The sequence below is a fragment of the Lissotriton helveticus genome, chromosome 11 (assembly GCF_964261635.1).
Source record: "Lissotriton helveticus chromosome 11, aLisHel1.1, whole genome shotgun sequence".
NCBI classification, from domain to species: domain Eukaryota; kingdom Metazoa; phylum Chordata; class Amphibia; order Caudata; family Salamandridae; genus Lissotriton; species Lissotriton helveticus.
In genome coordinates this window covers 9,075,297-9,099,317 of record NC_136072.1, presented here as the reverse complement: position 1 = coordinate 9,099,317, position 24,021 = coordinate 9,075,297, and the positions used below count along the sequence as shown (strand labels likewise).

The window sequence follows — 24,021 nt, the reverse complement described above, 5'->3', positions numbered from 1 at the left end:
CTGCATTGGCCTCAAATCGTCACCGTGGGCTACGTCCGCTGTTTTTACAAAAATGTGTTAAAAATGTATCATCAGCCCGAGACTATCTCTTTTGTCCAAAAAACGAAGCAGTGTGGGAAAAACTCTTTAATTATTATGGATATGTCTAGTTATTCTTTTCTTCCTACTAATTCCAATTTGAACATTTTAAGTTGAACTTGAATTTAGGACTTTGCCGCATATTTCCTGGTGAATATATACTGCCCTTGCACTTTTTGTGAGATGTTTTGTCGTTTCTCCTTTTGCTGCTAACTTTAAATATATTTTTTAGCTGAAACTGAATTTTAGATTTTACTGCGTGAAAGAACTGGTAACTTTCCAATGTCCTATATGCATCATAGTATATGCAATGTTGAAAACCTTTAGTAGTTTAGGTTTTGTGATTAATGACAATATTGTCTGATTTTACTTAAATTAAATGTAGCTATCCTAATGCTGGTCCCTGATAATTACATGATGCTTCATGGATTGAGTTTGTATCGTGTTATTACTCATATTAAAATGTTTGTATTCATATGTGGACCTCCTAGGAGTTCCAAATCTTCCAATAAATACTGAATTGAATACATACAGTAATAAAGAGAACACACTACAAATGGACACCACATCAATTTAGAAATATAAGTAAGCTTTATCTATACCAAATCAAGACCAAATGACAAAAATCCACAATACAGTAGTAGAAATATGATTCTTAAAAGGTAGAAACAGTTCTGTTCCAAGAAAATGTTGGATGTTACAATTATACACAAAGTACCTTGGATGTGTCGAAAATGCAAGCAAAAAGGGTCACAGGAAAGGTGATGCATTGGTTACTTACACTCAGGGAAGGTGATGTGTCTGTTCCTTGCTCCGGAGGAGCTGATGCGTCGGTTCCTTACCACTGCGCAGGGGAGGTCATGCGTTATTCCTTACTGGAGATGAGGTGATGCATCGGTTTCTTACAGCATCCTCCGACAATGCGACAGACTTGGCGCTTCGATGTGATGCATGACAATCCGGGACATTGCAATGATTTCAGCCGCATCCCCTCGATGCGTTGGTTCTTCCACAGCAGCGCCTGCATCAGAATTGGTGAAGTGATCTTGGACGTCAGAGATTGGTGCACAGGATTCGTCGCACGGCAGACACTTCAGCCGCGAGCAAGCACTACGGCGATTCTTCAGCGGCAGCAATGCGCCGGAAAATTCTTCTTGCACTGCTTCGATGCGTCTGAAACAGGCGATGCGTCGATGTTCACAGTTATTGTAGTTTCAAGTCCAAAAACAGCCTCCAGAGGCCCAGAAGACTGGCAGGCACTTCTCAGCAGGTCAGAACTCCCAGCAAAGTTGTTTAGGGAGGACGTGGGGCGAAGTTTTTGTGTCCCTGAGACTTCATAACAGGAGGCAAGCTCTACTTACACCCATGGAGATCTGCCTCAAGCAGGGGACACAGAACACAGCTAAGTCCTTCTCCTTTCCTTGCCTGAAACAGCCCCCGGACAACACACAACAAAGGGGCAGTACTTCTCAATTTCTCCAGCTCTTCTCCTCAGTTTCTCCAGCCCTTCTCCTTGGCGAAGGTTCTTCTTGATTCCCAGAATGATCTAAAAGTCTGGGGTCTGGGTAAATCACTTTGTTTTTGGTGCAGAGAAGTTCTTTGCCCAGCCAAAACCAGTTCTGTCCTCTCTGGTGCAGCTTTCTGGCAGGAGGTGGTGACAGCCTTGTCCTCGTCAGACCAGGCCCATTCAGGTGTGAAAGAAATCTCCTCCCCTACTCTGAATGCAGACCAGGTCTAATCAGCCCAGCCCTGACTCACCCTGGAAAGACAGGACAAACCTACCCCCCCCCACAAGTGGCTCTCTGAACAGAATGCACATCCCAGTCCCTGTCACTCCAAAGCCAGACAGTCAATACACAACCTTGCAGAGGTACACTGGATGGTTAGGCAAGAAAATACTTACTTTCTAAAAGGGGTATTTTCAAACACAGAATGTAAAAATGACCCACACTGAAATATGCATCTTAACATTTTGAGTTTGGGCATATCAAACTTTATTTTCCTATATTGTTCCCATGGGCAGTAATACTCATAAGATGGTATGAGCAAACGCCCCATTCTATCGTATGTGACAGATAGCCTTTCAATAGTGAAAATCGAAATTGGCAATATTTCACTATGAGGACATGACACACATATCCGGGCATGTCCTACATTTCACATACACTGCACCCTGCCCACAGGGGTATCTCGGGCCTACCTTAGGGGTGACTCACATGTAAGAAAAGGGAAGGTTAGGGCCTGACAAGTAGGTGCACTTGCCAGGTCGAAATCGCAGTACTAGACTGCACACAGGCACTGAATTGGCAGGCTTGAGTTGCATTTACAGGCAGCTTGTGTGGGTGGCACTAGCAGCATTTAATTTTCAGGCCCTGGGCACCCATGGTGCACTGTACTAGGGACTGACTTGTAAATCAAATATGCCAATCATGGAATCACCAATCCCTAACAACAATTTACAGGGAACACTTGCACTTTGGCACTGAACAGCAGCGGCAAAGTGCCCAAAGCGTCTAGACAAGCAAAAATGAAGTCCCACTCACAGCAACCTAACAGGAGGTAAAGGCAAATACAGGGGAATCCCACGCCAATGATGACAGGTCAAACAGTGAGCTACAACCCTGCATTTCGGGGGAGTTCTTACAGTGTTCATATTGGGAGTCCAATGGTGAGTGGGCCTGTGGAAGAGGCGCAAGTGGGTCAGCTGTATCCTCCTATGAGAGTATACAGAGATGAAAAAATTATTTTTAAAAAACCTCTCAGGTAAAATTATTTTACTTTATTCCGGTCTCTTGATGGGTATGGTTTAAATAAATCTAGGGATACGTCAAACTTATGTATACCCTCAAAAAATGCAATTGGCATCTTGTAGTTTCCTTTAATGGTAGCAGTACTGTCAATCAGAACATTATTTTTAATAGACCATGATTCATCATATTTAAGTATTAGAATTACAATGCTGCATCCATGATCGTGATGTGACACTGCACACTTATAAAAACCACTGTGGCTATTTAGATGCAACACACAGTTATGAACCCAACATTTATCAAATTTGACACACACCTAAACACAGTGAAAGATTGGCTAACCCCAAGTGGCATTTTACATTTGAAGTAAGACCACAATAATGCTACATACAAATACACTAGTGGCATCAAAGGTTAATATCATATGTTAGCAGTAGTTTAGGTATACTCCATCCGCATGTGTGATTTTAAAATAATTACAGCGGCTGTAAACTAAGGTGATCTTGCTGATCCTCATGTAAAGCGCTCTGACACCTCTGGGTCTAGCCAGCGCTATATAAAACTTTGCAAATAAATAAATAAATTAATAGAAAGCTACTTTCTAAAATGATTAGATACCTGCAATATAATATTAGCAAAGTCATCTATACAAAGTCCACTAGATCTGGGTGCAGAGTGCGCAATATAGGTTATATCGAATATTTAGATTGGCAAATATCGACCGCAATAGGATACACATTATTTCTCTTTATCAAGCTGTGGTAGTTCTTTTGCACTATCAAAACCCACTTGTCAATAAAATTAATTTAGACAAATCGGGTTAGGAAATAGTCACAGTAATAATTAGTAGACTCTTGCTATATTTATCAAAAATGTTTCTGCTGCAATCGAATTAAAAAATCTAAATATGTGATGAACATAGATTTTAATTAAGTTCTGGTCAAGCTCTTCCCTGACTAGTGGTGGCAATTCGCTCTTTACAGAATTGTGGAATACCTTTCCTGTGAGAAAACAAAATGCCTCTCTTATTGGAAGGAAGACAATGATTTAATCACTGGACTTCCACCCCCAGTTACTTAACAAAATGGGAGAGGATACATCACGTGTCATAAAATTCTCTAGAAGGTGATCTGAACAATGGTCCTGCATATAGTAACACAAATCCCAGTAAAAGTCATTTATGGTAGTCAGGTGGCAGTCACATTGTCTCCAACCTCAAAAAGAGGGGGCTTGGATGATCAAACAGCCTGGACTGGTTTTCAATGTTAGGTCACTCATTGGATTAATGCAGTTCCCGGGTGTAGTTAATAGCTTCACACACGGACCGTGGAATCCTGTGATTTTGATCAACCTCAAGGCAAAGTTTCCACACAAAAGGAAGTGCAGCAAATCAAGTCTAGTTTAGCAATTCATAATTTTGTTAGTATTAGATTAAGAGCTATCACCAATCAATGCCTAATACCCTCTTGGAATTGACTCGAGAAGACGTGGCCTGCAAGCACCTCAAAACACAATTGATCGTGTAGGAAGAATACAAGAGTAAAAAACAGTTGGTGTGCATGCTCTGGGAAGGACCAGTTTATTCTTCTTTCTCTGGTACATAAGCTTTGGAAATGTTGTTAATGGTCAAACCATTGATTCTGGCAAAGGAAGGGAATCTTGGAAGAAGAACTAACAAACCCAATGGCACTGGGACTGGTGCTGGACACCCTTGTAGGAGAATGTGTTTGAGCCTCCTGCCCACTGATGAACATAGACTCTTGTAATAGAGGGTTTTCCCACCTGTCAGTTAGACTTGGGAATAAACCGAAGGAAATCCAGCATCTGAAGAAATTGGGAAATCTGACTGTGGCCGAAAGCAGTTTCAAAGTGATCTAATTTCACTTTGTATCTGTGCTGGAATCCCCACAGAAGAGTGCAGTGAACACTGGAAGTATTTCAGACTGCCAGCCTGAGAGTTAGTTGACCCTGCCACTGCCTTCCTGCCTGTGTGGGGTAAAATGTGCTGATAAGTTCTTTTCAGTTTTAGGTCAATAATGACTGTTCGACCTGTCAGCCTTTGGTTGGTCTTTCCCCAAATAATTTTTCTTCTCTCCTCCTGTTGTGCCAAATTCACTTTTTTTGTTACCCTTAAGACTGGGTGCATTTTATCACTGATAATCAGTGCTAAAGCGCCTGAGCACACTCCCCAAAACATGTTAAAATTGGCTTACACCGGATTGGCAGATTTAATTTATTTATGAGTCTTTAATAAAGTGATATACCTTATACGCAGAGATGGTAAATCAAATGCTAGTAGGAGGCCCACAGCACTCATAGAGCAACCCACTTAAGGAGTCACTTAAAACATATCCAGGGACTCCCACTACAGCCTGTATGCAGTGCTAAACTGCCAATTCGACTTCGCAAAATGAACCCCTTGCCAGGCCTAAAATTCCCTTATTATTACATATACATCCCCCCAAGGTAAGCCATAAACAGCCTATTGGACAGAGTGCATTGTAGGTAAAATGCTGGATGCATGCTTTTATGTTTTACAGGTCCCGGTATGGAAAAACTCATTCATTTTTCACTACTATGAGGCTAACCTCTCCCATAGGATAACACTGGGATCCTTTATTACATTTAATATGTGGTAACATTTAAATGGGAGCAGGTAGAAATATCATGTTTGGTGTGTAAAGAATTGTAATTTAATCTCCTTTTTAATGGTAAAATCAGATTTTAAGTCATGATTCTGGCAAAGCACTTTTAAAAAGTTAGCTTTTTCTTGTCCTAACCATTTGGGGACTGCAACCAGTTTCCTTGGTCTTTGTGTATTCCTCCCAGACAGCCATACAATAGAGGGACTGGGCGTTGGCAGGATGGGGGGCGGAGCTATGCATTGCCCTACTTACACTTCAAAGACTCTGCCTCAGCTCACACACAAAGAACTTCACACTAGCCTATTGTGCCCCCAGACAGAGTAGGGCCAGGGCAGGAAACTAGGACATTTCAGCAAACTTCAGTGGGGAGAAAACTCGAGAAATTCCTCAAAGCTGGTGCCAGGTATAAAAATAGGACTCTCACACCTACCGTATGGTTCACTTCTTGACCTCCAAAAAGACTCTCAGATAACTGCCCTGCTGTCTGTAGCCTGCTGTGTACTGCAGAGGTCTGCTTGTTGCATCAAGAGAACTGCCCTGCTGCCTGAAGCCTGCCCTTGCCCTCAGATTACTGCCCTGCCGCATTAGACCTGCTAGCCTGCTTGAACTCAAGTCTTCCAGAGTGAGTCCTTGGGCTAGTTGACTAGCCTCCTGATCAGAGTTCATGTACAGAAAATACTCCATTCATCCTAAACCCACACCAAGCCTGAGTGAGTCCTGACTCTCCAAGTTGTGCCTCTCAAGTCCTGGACCCTTAGAAGTGTTGCTAAAGGAGCCCACATAGCCCAAATCTTGGGAATTGTCTCCCAAAAAGTGCCCTGAGAACCGTGATGAGATCAGGACCTATGTGCTTACTGACCCACCCATAGTGCATCATCCGTTGGCCTGATTTTACGGCAGCTCCTGCTATGTTCTTCTCTGCAGCAACAAATTCTGTTCAGAGGTTCCCCGCAGAAGGGGTTTTCGGTCTTGTGGAGCCCGTGTCAGCTACAGCTTTTTCCCGCTGGAGACCTTTGAATTCCGTTAAAGGGACTAAGTCTGAACATAGAAATCTTCATTCTGACTTTGTCCAGCGGCTCCCCAATGCAGCTGCCTTCTCCTCGGAGACCACAGTCTGCCTTGCCCTGCTAAGATTTACCTTCTCAGGCATTTTTCATTGAAAATTCTTCGAAGCCCGGACCCAATCCACTTCATGTATCTGAACCGCACTCCATCGCAGTCTGCCATAACTTTAGACTTTCCAACAGTCTTGAGCTACTAGATGTCTGCAGTTGGTGTTTTGATCTTTTAGGTGCTATTTTTCAGTTTAAACCTTAACACCGGTTTTACTGATTGGAATTCGTAATTTTGGTGTCAAGTAATGTATTAGAATTTGATCTATTTTTCTAAATTGCAATGTGATTTTCTTGTGTTTTGTTACCTGTTTATTACTATTTAAGTGCTGCATAAATACATTACACATTGCCTTAAGGTTTTTGTGCCAAGCTACCAGAGGATAAAGCATATGTTAATTTAGTGACTTTTAGTGTTTCACCCTGACAAAGATTGTAGATGTTGCTTGAGTAGGTTTCACTCCCAACAACCCAATTTCTCAAAGTAACCTTCTGTGGCTGCTTCTTTTTTAAACACACCTAGTCTATATTGACTTTTCCCCCTCTTCTCTTTCCTAGTAGTATCACACTGTGCCAGGATGCCAAGTGGGGTCACATTTGATCTTCCAAGTACATTCAATAAATAAATACATAATTATCACTGTAGTTCTCAATTGCTTTTTGGGCATTTTCAGCAAGTTCCTCATGATCTTAACCAATTTTTGTAATTTTATTGTAGATTTAATCAAGAATGTTCTTTTTTTATTAAATTAGTTTGGGATCATTATTATTTTCTTTTCTTCTGTGTTCTTTTGGTGCGGAATGAATATTGTATACACATTTCTATGACAAAAAGCTTTATAGCATTGCTATAACAGGTTAGGCCCAGGTTTCGGAATAAAATATTTTACCGCAAAGCACAGTTTACTAACTTTGTGGCAATGAGTCCATGTCTTTTTCTTGCCTCAATTAATGATCCAGAATCTCAGAATGGCTTTGACATCACTTTGGTGATTGGTGGCCACACTTTGGGGTCGATTTCGATCCGGTAAAAAACGCTCCGAATAGTCGCTCATAGCGTTTTTCCCGTACGAATCGTACTCTGCAACGTCTGCCGTACGTACGACAAAGTACGATTCGTACCAGGAACGCTTTTCCGTACAAATCACCCTTACCTGATGTGGACCGTATGGATCGCGTCCTGGTGCCCCGGTCCGGATTGTACTTGTCGGGCCGTACAGCGTGTGTACGAGTCGTACGGAAATGGCTCCGGATACGATTCGTACAAATGTTTATTTTACCGGATCGGAATCGACCCCTTTGTGAGCAATTTGGATAGGGGCTTCTGGTTCTTACTTTTCACCTTGTTGAGATAAATCTAAGAGTGGATTTTATTATCAAAGGCAATCAGGGTGTATTTCTCTTTTTACCTGGACTACGATTGACAGCCACACTCATATCTCCCTTTCTGTGAAGATTCAGGTTAGTCTACATAATCATATTCACTGAAGAGAGACAATGGCTTACTTCTGCTTGCATCTGCAGGAGTGTGTGCCCACATGTGACCGTATTTGTTTTCACATGTGTATGTCTGTCAGAGCTGATGAATGTAGGTATATGTGTGTGCGCTCATGCATGTGTGTGTGTTTTAGGGGGGTGTAGGAATTTAGGGGTGTGTGTGTTTGTGTGGCTGTATACCAAATATACTATCAATTAGACACACCACAAATTACAAGGCCTTTCCCTTTTCCCTCTGGTGTGTCTGTCTTGGCCAGCAGCCTGTTTTTTTGTGTTAGCGCCAAGTTAATCATTGAGTGATTTAGTGCCATGTGACCCTCATGGGTGAGTAGCTGCAATATATAAACCCCTGATTGGTTGATTATTCTTCAAACAGGGTAACTAGTTGTATATTTTCTAATGTATATGCTGATGTGCAATACAAAGATTTGGGAAATTCTATGCACACACAAGTGGAATAGGGCTGCCACAAACTGAATTTTTGAATATCAGGCAATAAGAATACATTTTAAATCATGGTGAACGGAGTGTAGAATCGTACTTGTTAAGCACACCCCTGTTGTGATTGCCACATCAATAATGAGGTACTGGCATCTTCCAAGGAGTCCAAAGTGCTGTAATAGTGGAAGAAGAAGAACAAAGAAAATAATGAGTGTTTTATTGTGAATATCAATGCACACATAGTTAACTGTGCATCAAGAGAAGATATCTTGTACAATTCAAGTCATGAATTCAGATTTTCTTTTTCATATGTACATCTGAGCTGCCCCCCAAAATGACATAACTAATGATTAATTCTAGAGATTAAACAATACAGTTATGCACTTGGATGCTAATTTCCCAAAATATTATTTTGTGAGCATTTGTGCAGAGCTGTGTTGAGTGGCACAGTTTGAAAGAAGGACAAGAAAGTGGAGGTAAATGAGAAGATATTAGTTGCAGCCCACATTAAAATCTGCTCAGTGACTGATGGGAACTACTGATTTCACACACTATTGGTCATTTTTAACACATGCACATGATAGATGAGCAGAAAGAGACAAGGAAATGGATTCATAGGACGGCCCAGTTATGCAACAAACATGGAAGTAGAACTCTACAGATGGGCTCTCTGACTGTCTTAAATCTTGCCAGCCTTCATCTCCTTGACTTTGGAATTTCATCATTTGCTTCTATAGGAAACAGAACTCTTTTTGCTGTGGAATTTGTGGGTCTGGGGGCTGTTCTTATTTATATAATGTTTATATATTTCTATAAAAATATCTCTACTAAGTGAGAACACCAATGCTAACAGATTCAAATGTTTCTTGACTTCTTCCAATGCACATTCTGTTCACTGCAGAAGTGCTACTAGGGTCAGGGACTCCAGATAAGCACCACATCCACAGGCCCAGGTTAAGACCTTCTTCAGGAAAAAAGTGATGGAAAATTCAATCAATAAAAACGCGTCTTGATGCATCCGAACGCTTCATATCGGAAGCATCACAACACTTCTTTGATTTAATTTTCGATCACTTATCCCCTGACGAAGGGCTATACCAGCCTGAAATGCATTGGGACTGGATAATAAACTGCAAAATCATACTATTCACTTGTTGAAATTTTGAAATGAAGAATTACTACGAATGACAGGTGGGATGAAGATTATTGAATACCATCATAGAACACAAGTAAAAATTGAATTGTTTCACGACTGGCGATTCCTTATACTGTGGTCTACCATTGTATTGACTCAAGAGACACCAGTTGGTACAGAATGCGACAGCCCGGCTCCTTCTAAATATTTCATAATACAATTCAATTGAAGCATTGGCTGCCAATTCGGGCGAGCGTGAGGTTCAAGGGACTGGTTCACACATTATCATCCAGCAAGAACTCCGCACTCTTCGGATGCATTGCTGGCTGTGATGCCAAAAATTAACATAAAGGAATGGAGAGGTATGCCTATCTCTGCTCTAGCCACTACTGGCTGGAATTACCTTCCTCCATACCTGCATGCTACCAATTATGAAGGTTTTTTTAAGCATCGACTAAAAACCTGGTTGTTTAACTATACTTTTTTAATGTATTTGTTAGAGCAGCGGTCGACGAGTTTTCTGCGCTGGTTTATTCTGCAGAGCAGCCATGGGCCCTACAAATATTTTATTGGATTTGCTGAATTGGGGTGATCAGCCAACTAAGACAAGCCTGTGCTGGGGCCATAGGTGCTCACTCTTTCACATGCATGTTGAAGCAAAGAATCCGTTCAATCATGTTTTCCCGACAAAAAACTTTTCAAACTCGTCGCTTTCTATGTGACTAGGTGTCATCAGTTTTACAATTTTATGATGAATGTTTATGAAAATTTCGGCAAATTGTTTTAAATTAAGAAGAAATATCTGAAATGTAGTCTATGACTAAGGTCATCAAATATGTACCAGATATAACGGAATGCAGTGTGTAGAATGCCCTGAAAGTGGTGCCAGTGTGGGGTCTGGGATACCATGGAGAAGGCATCACCACCAGCCAGATGCAAGAGTACAAGTGTTTGAACAACATTTTTGATGTTGCTTTCTTGAAGAAAGGGTTTCACGCGCTTTAGAATATAGAGCTGGTTCTAAGCTGCCCTTGCTTTTAGCAGTGTGTTCCTTTATGGTAAGGTTGGTGTCCAGGGTGAAATCCATTTACTCTACATTCAGTGAAAGTTGGGGCTTGAAGCTGTAAAGGCTCTTGTCACAGAGCCAGGTTTGTACTGCTGCTTGTTCGCTGCTCTTGGCAAATAACAGAAATGCTGCCTTGTTATAGTTGAGCTTCAGGTAGGTGTTGGACAGCCAGGTCTGGATGTGATGGAGCCAGTGTCTGAGGCACTGGATGTCTGAAGATGAACAATCTTTCAAGGACAGTTGTGACCCATGTGTAATGTATCTGAGTGTACTTCCCGAGCTCCAATCATTATATTCCATCAGCCTTCAAGTGATCCCCTCCCATCTGCAAATATTCTCATGGACCAACTTGAAGAGATGTACATCACTTCTATGAGAACAACAGATCCATCTCAATAAATTAAAAAATACTAATAAATAGCATCCATTTGCATCACAATAAGGGAAGAACCATAGTTTTGGTAATCTGAACTGTTCCAAATATGTGCACTGAGGACCCTATACGTCCTGTCCGAACAAACATTGAGTAATACCTGGGGGACAAAGAATGAGTGTAATATACTGACAGCTTCTGTTTCTTCACATATTCCTAGCTGATGATATTTCGTATATTCCATAATCACAAGGATCCAAGGCAATGAACAGGCAAGCTCTTAATGACATTTCCCTGGGTGATTCCACCCCCCACTATTGATTGGTCTAAAGTGGAACATATCAGAAGCCACCATGAGTTCAAAACATACCCAGAAGAGGAGAAGCTGGTTGATCAGGGATGCAGCAGCGTACATGGTCATGAACTTAAACACCGCAAACGAGGTCACGAGAGCACAGCGCCCCTCCCTGGCGGGAAAACACAAACATCACTTGTTGATTAGTCAATCAAACATTGTTCCAAAGTTTCTGTCTCCTTTACCAGTCACAAAAGCAAAATAACACATATGTATAGCAAGCACAGTCCACCACTTTTTCATTAAGTGCCACCTAGAGGATCTAAGGGTGTCAATGCGCTATAGATTGGAGAAAACACTATCAACCATTCATGATGGGTAGTCTGCACGAATGAACACTTAGATAAATGATCTTTCTTTACCCAGCACATATCCCACCACAGATTTAGGACAAAGCACCACAGAGTAGGTACTCTACTGACAGAGAATTATAAGGAGTTTATTTACCAGTTACCAATTTTTTATTAAAAACAATGGATAACTTTTTTCTCACCTCTACACTGCAATAACCCTTGTCCACATAACACAGATAGTGCCCCCTCATTAAGGCTTAAAATTGTGTAAAGTTGCAAAGACTTTTGTGTCAGGTGTATCATTCACAAACTTAGAGTGTCCACTTTGTACATCGACTGGTTTACGCGTGGGAATGCAATGTAATATATATGCCAGCTAGCTACTAATAGGTCACATTTAAAATTGATCCTTTTAGGAGGTTCACTAAATGAACTGACTAAATAATATTAACTAGGAAGGTCGCAGTTTGTAATACCCTGTAATAGGATGCCCATTGGATGGAGGCTTGGAAGGCATAGCATAACTTTGTCCCAGTACTTGATATGCAAAATGTTAAGCTGAGATTATTTCAAGCATTCCATCCATCATTTTGTGACCGTCCTGCCTAGCTCAGAAGCGGTCGCTCCTCACGCTGCTCCCTGCTGTTAGAAGTGGTATCGTAGCGCTTCTGCCTGACTAATCATTGCCTTATTGGAATTGAGCACTGCTCGCTCTGCTCACTGTTATTATTTATTGTGCCTGATAATATAGTCATCGTAGCGCTATACTGATAGACTGCTCTGCATTAACTGTAAAACTGTGCACTGCTCGCTTTGCCTGCTTCAACTATTTGTGCCTGATTGTACCGGCGCCACTGCCCATTTAATAGCGATTCCAGGTTGTGCCCCAATCTCGTCCTGTATCGCATTTGGGCGTGCTGCCATTTTGTTGTTGTTGTGGTGCATCCCAGCCCGGCTCTCCCCCCCCGCTCCCGCCTCCCAGCTGCTCCTCCCTCACCCCTCCCCCCCTCCACCATCCACATATGACAGATGCTTTTGCGCACAGCGTCCACGCGCAGCGGTCGCGCCCCATGCGCGCCGAAGGCGCGCCAAAGGTAAGCCCGTCTACGCCTGTCCACGCCTGGACCGCGCCCAGCGCCAGACCCCCTGGCCCCCGCAAACCCCTCTCCACCCGCATTACTTACGACTCCGCTACCCTCTCAGCACTTAACCCTGGCCGATTCCCTAACTGCTACGAAGCCGCCCCAGGACACAGCCATGGACCCTTCACCTGCCTCTCCTGCAAATTCGACAGCATCAGGACCCACACCAAATCCTCTAACTCCAAACAGAGCTCCAACACTAACCACCTAAAATGCATCCTGCTCAACACCCGCTCGGTCCACAGACACGCCATTGACCTTTGGAACCTACTCGACACTACATCACCGGACGTCGCCTTTCTTACAGAAACCTGGATGAACGCCTCATCAGCACCCGACATCGCCATAGCCATCCCGGACGGCTTCAAGATCATCCGTAAAGACCGCACCAACCAAACAGGAGGAGGCATCGCCATCGTCCATAAGAACACCATCCGCATCACGACCAGTTCAGACGATGACCTCACTACCGCCGAACACCTCCACTTCCAGATCCACACCAACCCCAAGACCACACTCAGAGGCCCCCTCATCTACAGGCCACCTGGACCCCGCACACAATTCAGCGAAGACATCACTGACTTCATCAGCCCACACGCCCTGCCCTCTGAGGACTACATTCTACTGGGAGACCTCAACTTCCACCTGGAAAAGAAAAACGACCGCAACACCACCACCCTTCTGGACAACCTGGACAACCTCGGGCTCGAACAACTTGTTGATACCCCCACCAACTATGCCGGGCACACGCTGGACCCAATCTTCACCTCCAGCAAGCACATCTCCTTCAACCTCACCACAGCTCTCCATTGGACGGACCACAGCTGCGTTCACTTCAACTACAAAAAGACCATGACCCACAACCTCCCACAACCAATCCCCCGAAGAAACTGGAACAAAATTTCCACTGACCGGCTCTTCACATCGCTTCACCAAAACCCTCCCCCAAGTCATCGGACCCAAACCAAGCAGCCACCAACCTCACACATTGGATAACCCACAGCGCCAACGAACTTGCACCCCTGAAAAACCATCAAATCACGCAAGGTAGCAAAAAAGCCCCCTGGTTCAACGATGACCTTAAGAGATCCAAGAAGTTCTGTCGCACCCTCGAGAAAACCTGGCGAAAAAACCCAACCACTGACAACCTGAACACCTTCAAGAACGCCACCCGCAAACACCACCAACTGATCCGATCCACCAAGAAAGCAGCATTCAAGGATCGACTTGACAACAATGTCCACAACAGCAAGGAATTATTCAACATCGTCAAAGAATTTACCAATCCCACCGCCGACACCAACGACATCACTCCCTCCCAAGACCTCTGCAACTCCCTAGCCTCATTCTTCCACAACAAAATCGCCGACATACATAACAGCTTTGACAACCAATCCGAAGACCAGTCCACTCCACCCACCTGCGAACCAAAACCCCCCTCTAACAACCTTTGCGCCTGGACCCCAATCACCACTGAAGACACCATCCGCCTGATGAACTCAATCCACTCAGGATCGCCAACCGACCCATGTCCGCACCACATTTTCAACAAAGCAGATTCCATCATCGCTCCCCATCTCCGAGACGTCATCAACTGCTCCCTCAACTCCGCCACCTTCCCGGAAAGCTGGAAACACGCCAAACTCAGCGCCTTCCTGAAGAAACCCACAGCTGACCCCACTGAACTTAAGAACTACCGCCCCATCTCGCTCCTCCCATTCCCTGCCAAAGTCATTGAGAAAGCCGTCAACAGTCAGCTCGCCGCCTTCCTCGAATCTAACGGCTCCCTTGACCCATCTCAATCCGGCTTCCGAGCCAAACACAGCACCGAGACCGCCCTCGTCGCAGCAACAGACGACATTCGAACACTACTGGACAACGGAGAAACAGTTGCCCTCATCCTACTTGACCTCTCCGCAGCCTTCGACACAGTCTGCCATAACACCCTCATACAACGCCTCAGCAACGCCGGAATACAAGGAAAAGCACTGGACTGGATCATCTCGTTCCTCGCCGGAAGAGCCCAGAGAGTACGCCTCCCCCCTTTTAGATCAGAGGCCACCGAAGTCATCTGCAGCGTACCACAAGGATCATCTCTCAGTCCCACCCTCTTCAACGTATACATGAGTCCACTCGCATCCATCGCGCGCCAGCACAACTTCAACATCATCTCCTACGCAGACGACACCCAGCTGATCCTCTCCCTCACCAAAGACCCAAACACCGCCAAAACCAACTTACACAAAGGAATGAAAGATGTAGCCAAGTGGATGAAGAACAGCCGTTTAAAACTGAACTTGGACAAAACGGAAGTCCTCATCTTAGGCTCATCCCCCTCTGCTTGGGACGACTCATGGTGGCCACCGGCCCTGGGATCCGCACCCATACCTACGGACCACGCACGCAACCTAGGCTTCATACTAGACTCCCTCTCTCGATGACCAGACAAGTCAACGCCGTCTCCTCATCATGCTTCAACATCCTACGCATGCTCAAAAAAATCTTCCGCTGGATCCCCGCCGAAACAAGAAAAACAGTCACCCACGCACTGATCACAAGCCGACTGGATTACGGAAACACCCTCTACGCCGGAACCACAGCCAAACTACAAAAAAAACTCAAACGCATCCAAAACGCCTCAGCTAGACTCATACTAGACCTCCCCCGCCAAACTCACATCTCCGGTCACCTGAAAGACCTCCACTGGCTCCCCGTCAACAAAAGAATAACGTTCCGTCTCCTCACCCATGCACACAAAGCCCTCTACGACCTAGGACCTGAATGCCTCAACACGCGTCTGCCCTTTTACAACCCCACCCGCCAACTACGATGGTCGAATCAAGCCCTCGCCGCAACCCCGCGCATCCATAGATCCACCATGGGGGGGAAGATCTTTCTCCTACTTAGCGGACAAAACCTGGAACTCTCTCCCCACCCATCTCCGCCTTACACAGAACCACCTCTCCTTCAGAAAGCAACTAAAAACTTGGCTTTTCGATAAATAAACTACCCCCCCCCCCCTCCCTCAAGCGCCTTGAGACCCCCATGGTTGAGTAGTGCGCTATACAAATGTTAAACTTGAACTTGAACTTGAACTTATTTTTAGTATACTTAAGGAGGACTCTGAGCCAGCTTGCTCCGAAGTTTAGAATAGAATTCTTACTGGTGGGGTCTTTAGGACTGTGGTGACTACTTTGTAAGCATCCATGGCCCCCGCGTTCTACACTACCCTGCCTGCATTGAAGCAGCAATGGGAGTTGTGCCTGGGGATAAACACCACAGATGTTGATTTGCCTAAGGTGGTGAGATACCCTGAAATTTTAACAAGGAATTGTATACTCATATAAATTACTTACGTGAAACATATTTAGCACCAGAGAGTGGCCAAAATGTCCCTGGGCTCAACAGATATATCTGTACCCAAGGGGCCAACTGACATAAGTTGACTATTACATGGTGCGGGAGTGCCCACAAATCCAACCCTACTGGGCTTCTGTTACCAAAATAATAGTGTAAATATCTTGGGAGGTGGTATCTATGAACTCCTTGGTTTGTCTGTTAGGATGGAGGTAAAGACCCCATAGCTATAGGAAGGAAGGCAGGAGTAGCTCCTGGATGTGCATCCTGGCTACACAAGGGGGATAAATGATTGATGGTGGAGTTAGGTGCGGTACGAGGGGTTGTGAGACAGGGAGCTATGGGTGAGTTGGTGAAGAGCTGGGAAGGATTTTAGACCACTATAGAAGCGAAGACCGTCCGCGGGGTGATGAAGAACATTGACAATGCTCATATTGACTAGATGTTGTACAGCTGATAGAATGATCTACTAAATGATACAATGGAAGCACTCTGTAAACCACATATGTGTACACGGGTGCCCCAATGAAAGACACTACTATGTACATGTTGGTGGGTTCCACTACATGAACTGGTAACACGCTGGCTCACGATGGAGTCACTACGAATGAGTTTGAGCTCGAGACACTGCTGCCCTGGGCTTGTGATCTGGGCAGTGACAAAGAAAAATTGTAATCACTGTTGTAGTACTTGTTGTTACATGGCTTATGAAGTTTGGCAGAAAGTTACATTATCTATTCAATGTTATAATGTGGATTACGTCGAACAAAGAGCCCAGACTGTGGCGGCAAAGCTCGCCCTTATGAGACCTCGGCGATCTTCAGCATCTCAGGCCCTGGCGGAGCTGCACTGGCTTCCTGTTCTGCAGCGGATACAGTTCAAGTCACTATGCATTGTACATAAGGCGCTGCATGGGCTTGGGCCTAAAGCGTTGCAGAGCAAATTCAGATGGTATGCTCCCACCCATACTCTCCGCTCTTCCTCGGCTAACTTGGTAAAAATACGGAGGATTAAAAGAGCTACTTCAGGGGTAGGGCCTTCCCTACTGCAGCTGCCAGGCTATGGAACGGTCTGCCCACCGAACTGAGACAGGTGCAGGACCTGCTATTGTTCCTTAAAAAAATTAAAACGTGGCTCCTTCCAAGAGGCTAGCAGGTCAATCTTGTAAGCTTCTGCAGCGGGCATGATGGTAGTATATATGTATCTCAGCGTCAGAATGCCCGCAGGGTTACAGTGCGCTTTACAAGTATGCTTAATAATAATAATAATAATAATGATACGTTACATAAAAACAAGATGTAACATTGGAAACAATCCGAAAACACATGAAGAGAAATGTAATATTCTTCTGAAGAGTAAACACTATAACATTTATTTTTTTACTTCTATGTTAAAAATAATCACTTTAATTCATTTTAAATCTATGATATTACATTAAAGCACTTTTAGTAATTTTTTTAACTAATGTATAAGCTCTATTAATTCTCCTGATAGTAAATTGATGGCGATGGCCCTAACGGAAACTAACAGCAACTTTACACATGTAATTTCAGTCTTAGGCCTAGATGTAGATAATTTTCTTTTACCACTTCTTAAATACCGAATTTTACCGATTTGGGGCCTTATTTATGAAGGCCTTGCACCGCCGGTGCGTCGCTTTTAACATGGGAAAAAGTGGCGCATCGGTGGCGCAAGGCTTTCATAAATGAGGCCCTCGGTATTTAAGAAGTGGTAAAATAGAGGGGGGGGATGTAGGTATTACAGATTCGGTAAATACCGAATCGTTAAGATTCGGTATTTACCGATTCTGTAAATACCGATTCGGTAATGCCCATTGATTCCTATGGGCATTGAAGCCCATAGGAATCAATGGGCATTACTGAATCGGTATTTACAGATTCGGTAAATACCGATTCCAGCAAGGGTGCAGGGGGTGTCACTTTGACACCCTCTAGCACCCCAAATACAGGCATGTGTGCCATATGGCACACAGACATGCCCTAAGGGCATGTCTGTCTGTCACATGGCATAGGTGTGCATGCACACATGTGCAAGCACACCAGGATTCGGTATTTTACCACCCAATTGGATTGGGTGGTAAAATACCGACTCTGAAAGGCCTTTGGGACTCAGAAGAGTCCCACCTACATCTAGAAGTTACCGAATCGGAAAAAATACCGATTCGGTATTTTACCGATTCGGTAAATTTACCGAATCGGTAAAATTGGCCCCCTACATCCCAAAAACCCATTTACCGGTCGGTAAAGGCCGAAATCGGCCGTTACCGGCCAGTAAATGGCCACCTACATCTGACCCCTAGTTGTTTTCCACCCATGAGCTGATGGGGTTGGGAAATGCAAGTCTACACTTAGGTGTAAATACACACTCACAAATACGGACTAGGAAAAAGTGTAGACTTGCACCCTGGTGCAGGAGTAGATTTACACTCAGGTACATCTACATGTATAAATTTACCCTTGAGAATATGGCACTTGTGTTTACTGAGTGTCTTTTCCTGTGACCAGTGCATGGATTGTTTTCCACTTTAAACTAACAATATGCAGTATTTGGCTTACTTGATGACTTCAGAAACACATTTGATATTCGGGGTTCGCGACGTGAAGGGCGAAGCCATTGACGCTTCTTGCTCCGAAAGCGAGATACCAACGTGAGCCGTTCGAAGGGCCTGTCAAAGAAAAACTGGAGTAAAGGTTATTGGTCCTGGAGAAAGCTTTTGACTACCATATAGTGTTTACAAGTGAAGTGCTTCTGCACTGTAATGTAATACATTTCTGAGATCCCCAAACAGCAACTGCCCAAAAAAGAAATTAAGGCACTCCACTTCCTGAAAGACAACCATCGTCCTATCTGAAGACGTGAAGAGACTTGCATACATGTCTGCCTGGTCCATGTGATCAATAAATGTGCAAATCTTGTTTGACACAGGCTGGTTGTGCTTCTCCTGACAACATTTGTAGCCACACAAGGACTTTATAGAGCAGTGGCGCCAACCAATCAAGGGCGAGAAGGCATTAGAGCCTAACTGGAGACGGCTACGAGGTTGAATCAATGTTAACAAATACTCACAAATGAATCAATAATTTAATCCACAGACACCGATGCTTCTCCCACTGATGCATCCAGGACATGCAGCCTCGCCAATAAACTTCACTTGTCTCTTAGAAGCAGTCTGTGCATGGCAAGGTTCAGTGCTTCGTATACTCACCCCACAGTCGTTGGCACCATCTCCACACATTCCCACAACGTAACTGGAAAACAAAAGATGGAACAAGTGAGGGTTGAAGCTGAACTCTTGATATTTTCACCAAAATCCTCCTAGCGAACAACAGATCATTCTACTTCACTCTCATGCCCCTAATTGTCCTCATGGAGTGCTGCTCACTGATAGGCTGGGACAAGCAATGATGATATTTGGAGGTCTACTACATCAGAAGGATAATACAATATCAAGGAGGCATCGCAGGTATCCTTGTCAGCCCATAGCATACCTCTCATTTGGAAAATAAAACTTTAAGACCTGTGATGGGGCATCTGCATACCTATCTAGAAGTGGTTCATTTCCGTTAAACAATATACCAGTGTTAGAAATGTGGTTATTGGTTGACTGGGTTGCAACCCCTGGTCAAGCAGCAACCACAATCTTAGTCAGGTTAAGGGCAGGGAACCCCTAAATTAACCTGTGCTCACCCTCTGGTAGCTTGGCACAGAGCAGTCCGGCCTAACTTAGAGGCGGACTGTAAAGTATTTGTGCAACACTTCAAACAGTAAAACAGTGAAACACCACAAACAAAGACTTCACACCAGGTTAGAAAAATAGATCAGACTTAATGAATAAAAGAAGACCAAGGCGCAACAGAGGGGATACGTCGATTACGATGAACGGTGAAGCTGCGATGCGGAGTTTCACCATCGAGCCTTTCGTCGATGAAGGTTGTGCGCTGGGAAAAGTGTTGCGCAGCTGTGGTTCCGAAGACTATGTATTGATCCCAACGTGTGCAATGCAAGTCTTTTGCAATAGGTCCAATCCTTGCAGCAACAATGTGTCTGTTCTGCTCGGAAATGCTCTGCTCAGCCAAGGAGATGTGTCTGTTTTGCTCAGGGATGCATCGCTCAGCAAAGAAGATGCAGGAGTTCCACTGGCAAGCACCTTAAGCCCACTTCCAAGGGTCCTGGACTGGGGTGGCACCACTTGACTGGGTAGATTCACAGATGGCAGAGTCTGGGTGCAGGAGCTAGAAGCCTGTTATGTCCCGGAGTCTTAAAATCAGGAGGCCAGACAACTAGCCCTTGTAGTCATTTTGGGTTCTGGGGTCAGAGATACAGGTCCAGTCCTTATCACAGAGGTAAAAGAGCAGCAGATCTGCACAACTAAGAAGGAACCCAGTAAAGTGCTGTCCATCAGAGTGGCAGTGCTTCAGCAGCACATCAGTCCTTGTTTCTGGCAGAGTATCCACAGGTCCAGAAGTGTAATCAAGTGGCTGTGTCTGATGTCCAGTACTTACACCCTGTGGTACTTTTAATGTGGGGGAGGCTTCCAAGACATGCATTCAAATAGCACAGTGGTCTTCCATTTCCTGCCCTTGAACCAGACTTACTACAAGGGGAAAATGGAGCCCCATGCCTGTGGACACGATACAGCCTATTCAGGTTTAAGTGAGCTGTGCCCAGCGCCTCATTCCCTTCCTGCCAGAGATTGCCTGTTAAGATACACAATCTTCCAATGTATGTGGCTTTCTAGGAGGAAGGCACAAAGCCCAAATGCCAACTACACCCAGTCATATGACCAGAGACAGGCTACAAGCACCAAATGGCTAAAGCAAGAAATGCCAACTTTCCAAAAGTGGCATATTTAGAATTGCAATTTGAAATCCCACTTCACCATACATTGGGATCTCAAATTAAGATTCCAGAGACATCAGATATGAAGGGTTTACCTCTTCCTAATTGGAAATGAAACTTATAAAATATAATAAGGTAATCCCAATGTTATCCTATGGGAGGGATAGGCCTTGCAGTAGTAAAAAACTAACTTCAGAGTTATTCACTATCAGGAAATGTCAAACTTAAAAGTATATGTCCTGCCTTTTAAATAGATTGCACCCTGGCCTCTGGGTTGTTCATGGTCTACCTTAGGGGTGACATATGTATAAAAAGGGAAGGTTTGGGCCTGTCAAAAGGTTTATTTTGCCAGGTTGACATTGCTTTGTAATAGAAAACACAGGCTCTGCAAAGGCAGGCCAGAGACATGGTAAAATTGCTACTTAAATTAGTGCTGTAGGCGCAGTAGTAGAATTTAATTGACAGAGCCCTACGTACACGTATTACCACTTTACTAGGGACATAATTAAATATACCAATTGGGAATGAACCATTATTACCATGTTTAGGGGCGAGAGCACAGTCAATGTAGCACTGGTTAGCAGTGATAAATTGTGCAGTTATATTACCAGCACAAACAAGGCCATTAAAGTGTAAGAAGGCGAAACGATTGGAAGGAGGAACATCCTACAGCTGTTGGGTCTAACCCTTCCCCTCCCTCCCCCTCTAGTGGAAGTGGGGATAGCTAACCAACCCCTTGGGATTTCTCTTCACTCCACGCTTCACCATAATGTCCATTCCCTTTAGAGAGATGAACCACCTCAACAGTTAGACCACAGGCCCCTCAGATGGCCCATGCAGATGAGGGGTGAAAATCCCTGTCTGAACCAGGAAGCGAGTCCCAAACAGATATGGGCTTAACTTCAGTGCCCAGACCACAGCAAAATCTTCTTTTTCATTCGCATTCCACCTCTGTTCCTGTCGACGTAGCCTCCTGCCAATGAAGGCTATTGGTTTGTCTAGGCCCTCTTCATTGAACTGTGCTAAAACCACCCTATACCATGCTCTGAAGCATCTGTCTGCACTATGAATACTTTTGAGAAGTTAAAGCTAAAGAAGCTAAAGAAGCTAAAGAAGCTAAAGAATCTTAAAAATTTACACTTGAGAGTCACGTTATTTTGTGTTGTGTTTTTTAAAACTCACCAGCTTCTCTGTTGCTCAGTTAGGGCAGAGACCCTGACGCTGACATACCGCGCTGCGGACTTTAGCGCAGCCGCCGCCGCCGCCCTCCTGTAAACTCCAACAGCTGCCGCCATCACCGGCGTGCACAGAGGCCACGCCCTCTCGAGGCCACGCCCCTTTTCCTACTATAACCGGCGCTGAGTGCGAGCGTCCAAGTTAGAACCACTACTCCTGAGGCGGAAGCCGGGAGCTTTTACTGCTTAGCTAAAGAATCTTAAAAATTTACACTTGAGAGTCACGTTATTTTGTGTTGTGTTTTTTAAAACTCACCAGCTTCTCTGTTGCTCAGTTAGGGCAGAGACCCTCACGCTGACATACCGCGCTGCGGACTTTAGCGCAGCGCCGCCCTCCTGTAAACTCCAACAGCTGCCGCCATCACCGATGTGCACAGAGGCCACGCCCCCTCGAGGCCACGCCCCCATTTGTGTCTCCCCTCCTCCCATAAATCATGTGTATGTGGAGGAAGCGCAGCGGACGAGCGCAGCGGGCGCGACGATTGCGCGCCGAAGGCGCGCTTAAGGCAAGCTCGTCTGCGCTCGTCCGCGCCGAGACCGGGCTTAGGGCTATACCCCATACATCTCAAGCCATAAAGCCCAGGCATTATAGTGCCGATACCCTCTTGGGATTAAGGCCCCCTCGAAAGGAGTGCAGCCAGCATCTGCTTCATGTAGAAAAAATCCCACAAACCTGCCCTACCTGCAAATCCACCTTTAAACCCAAGCTGGCCCCAGACCAGTCGCATGAGTACCGCATGTTTATGCTAAACTGTAGATCCCTACCTAAACATAGGGAGGAATTTGCACTACTGATGGAAGAACATATGCCAGACATTATCTTCCTGACGGAAACTTGGCTTGCCACAGATTCGGACCCTGCCCTGGTCACAGCCCTTCTGCCCGGCTTCCAAATCACTCGTCAGGATCGTCCCGAGGGTAGAGGAGGAGGCTTAGCAATTATCTATAAAGATCAGTTTCTCTGCCGAATCATCCCGGAAACCATTCCTGACTGCGAGAGCTTAGCTTTTAGTCTTGAACTCTCCCCTAATAACTGCTTCTCAGGTACCTTAATTTACCGCCCCCTTGGTCCCCCCAAGCAATTCCACACCCATATTGCTTCAATTGTGGCTGAACGGGTTAGTACCTCTTCTAACTTCACCCTGCTAGGTGATCTTAACTTTCACTTTGATTCCGTAGCAGATCACACGGCAACCTCACTTACAGACGACCTAGCAGCTCTGCAACTAATTCAATTTGTCAGCTCTCTAACCCACGTCAAGGGTCATTTGCTGGACCCAGTATTCAGCAACTGTGTAGATCTGGCTACTAGTCTGCCAATCCCCCTCCCGTGGACGGACCATCTATTAGTTCCCTTTACCTGGACCACATCTCGGCCTTCAACCATCACCCCATAGTAAGAATAGCCAGACCCTGGTCTCGCCTACCAGTCAAAAAATGGACCACCAAACTGGCTAGCAGCCTACCTCTCTACAATGAAGACCCCTGCCTAGCAAACCAGACATACGAAGAATGGATTACTCAATCACTCGACCACTCCCTCCCCAAAAGAAAAACCACAGTGAAACGTTCTCATAAATCTGCTCCCTGGTACTCAGAGGCCCAGAGGGCAAAAAAACGCCAGTGTAGGAAAGCCGAAAGGAAATGGCGTCTGGATTTCTCACCAGGAAATAAAATTCAAT

General features: G+C 44.8%; 1 protein-coding gene across 1 annotated transcript in view; it reads right to left on the bottom strand.

The window, feature by feature from the left end:
- The window catches only part of LOC144792081 (putative cation-transporting ATPase 13A4), a 319,809-nt gene that overhangs the window by 63,948 nt on the left and 231,840 nt on the right, over positions 1–24,021 (bottom strand). The window contains exons 22-25 of the mRNA XM_078666932.1: positions 19,471–19,513; positions 18,821–18,930; positions 11,468–11,564; positions 8,624–8,696 (exon numbers count right to left, since the gene is read on the bottom strand). Of these exons, the coding sequence (XP_078523058.1) occupies positions 8,624–8,696; positions 11,468–11,564; positions 18,821–18,930; positions 19,471–19,513 (323 nt within the window). The remainder of the gene's footprint in view (positions 1–8,623; positions 8,697–11,467; positions 11,565–18,820; positions 18,931–19,470; positions 19,514–24,021) is intronic.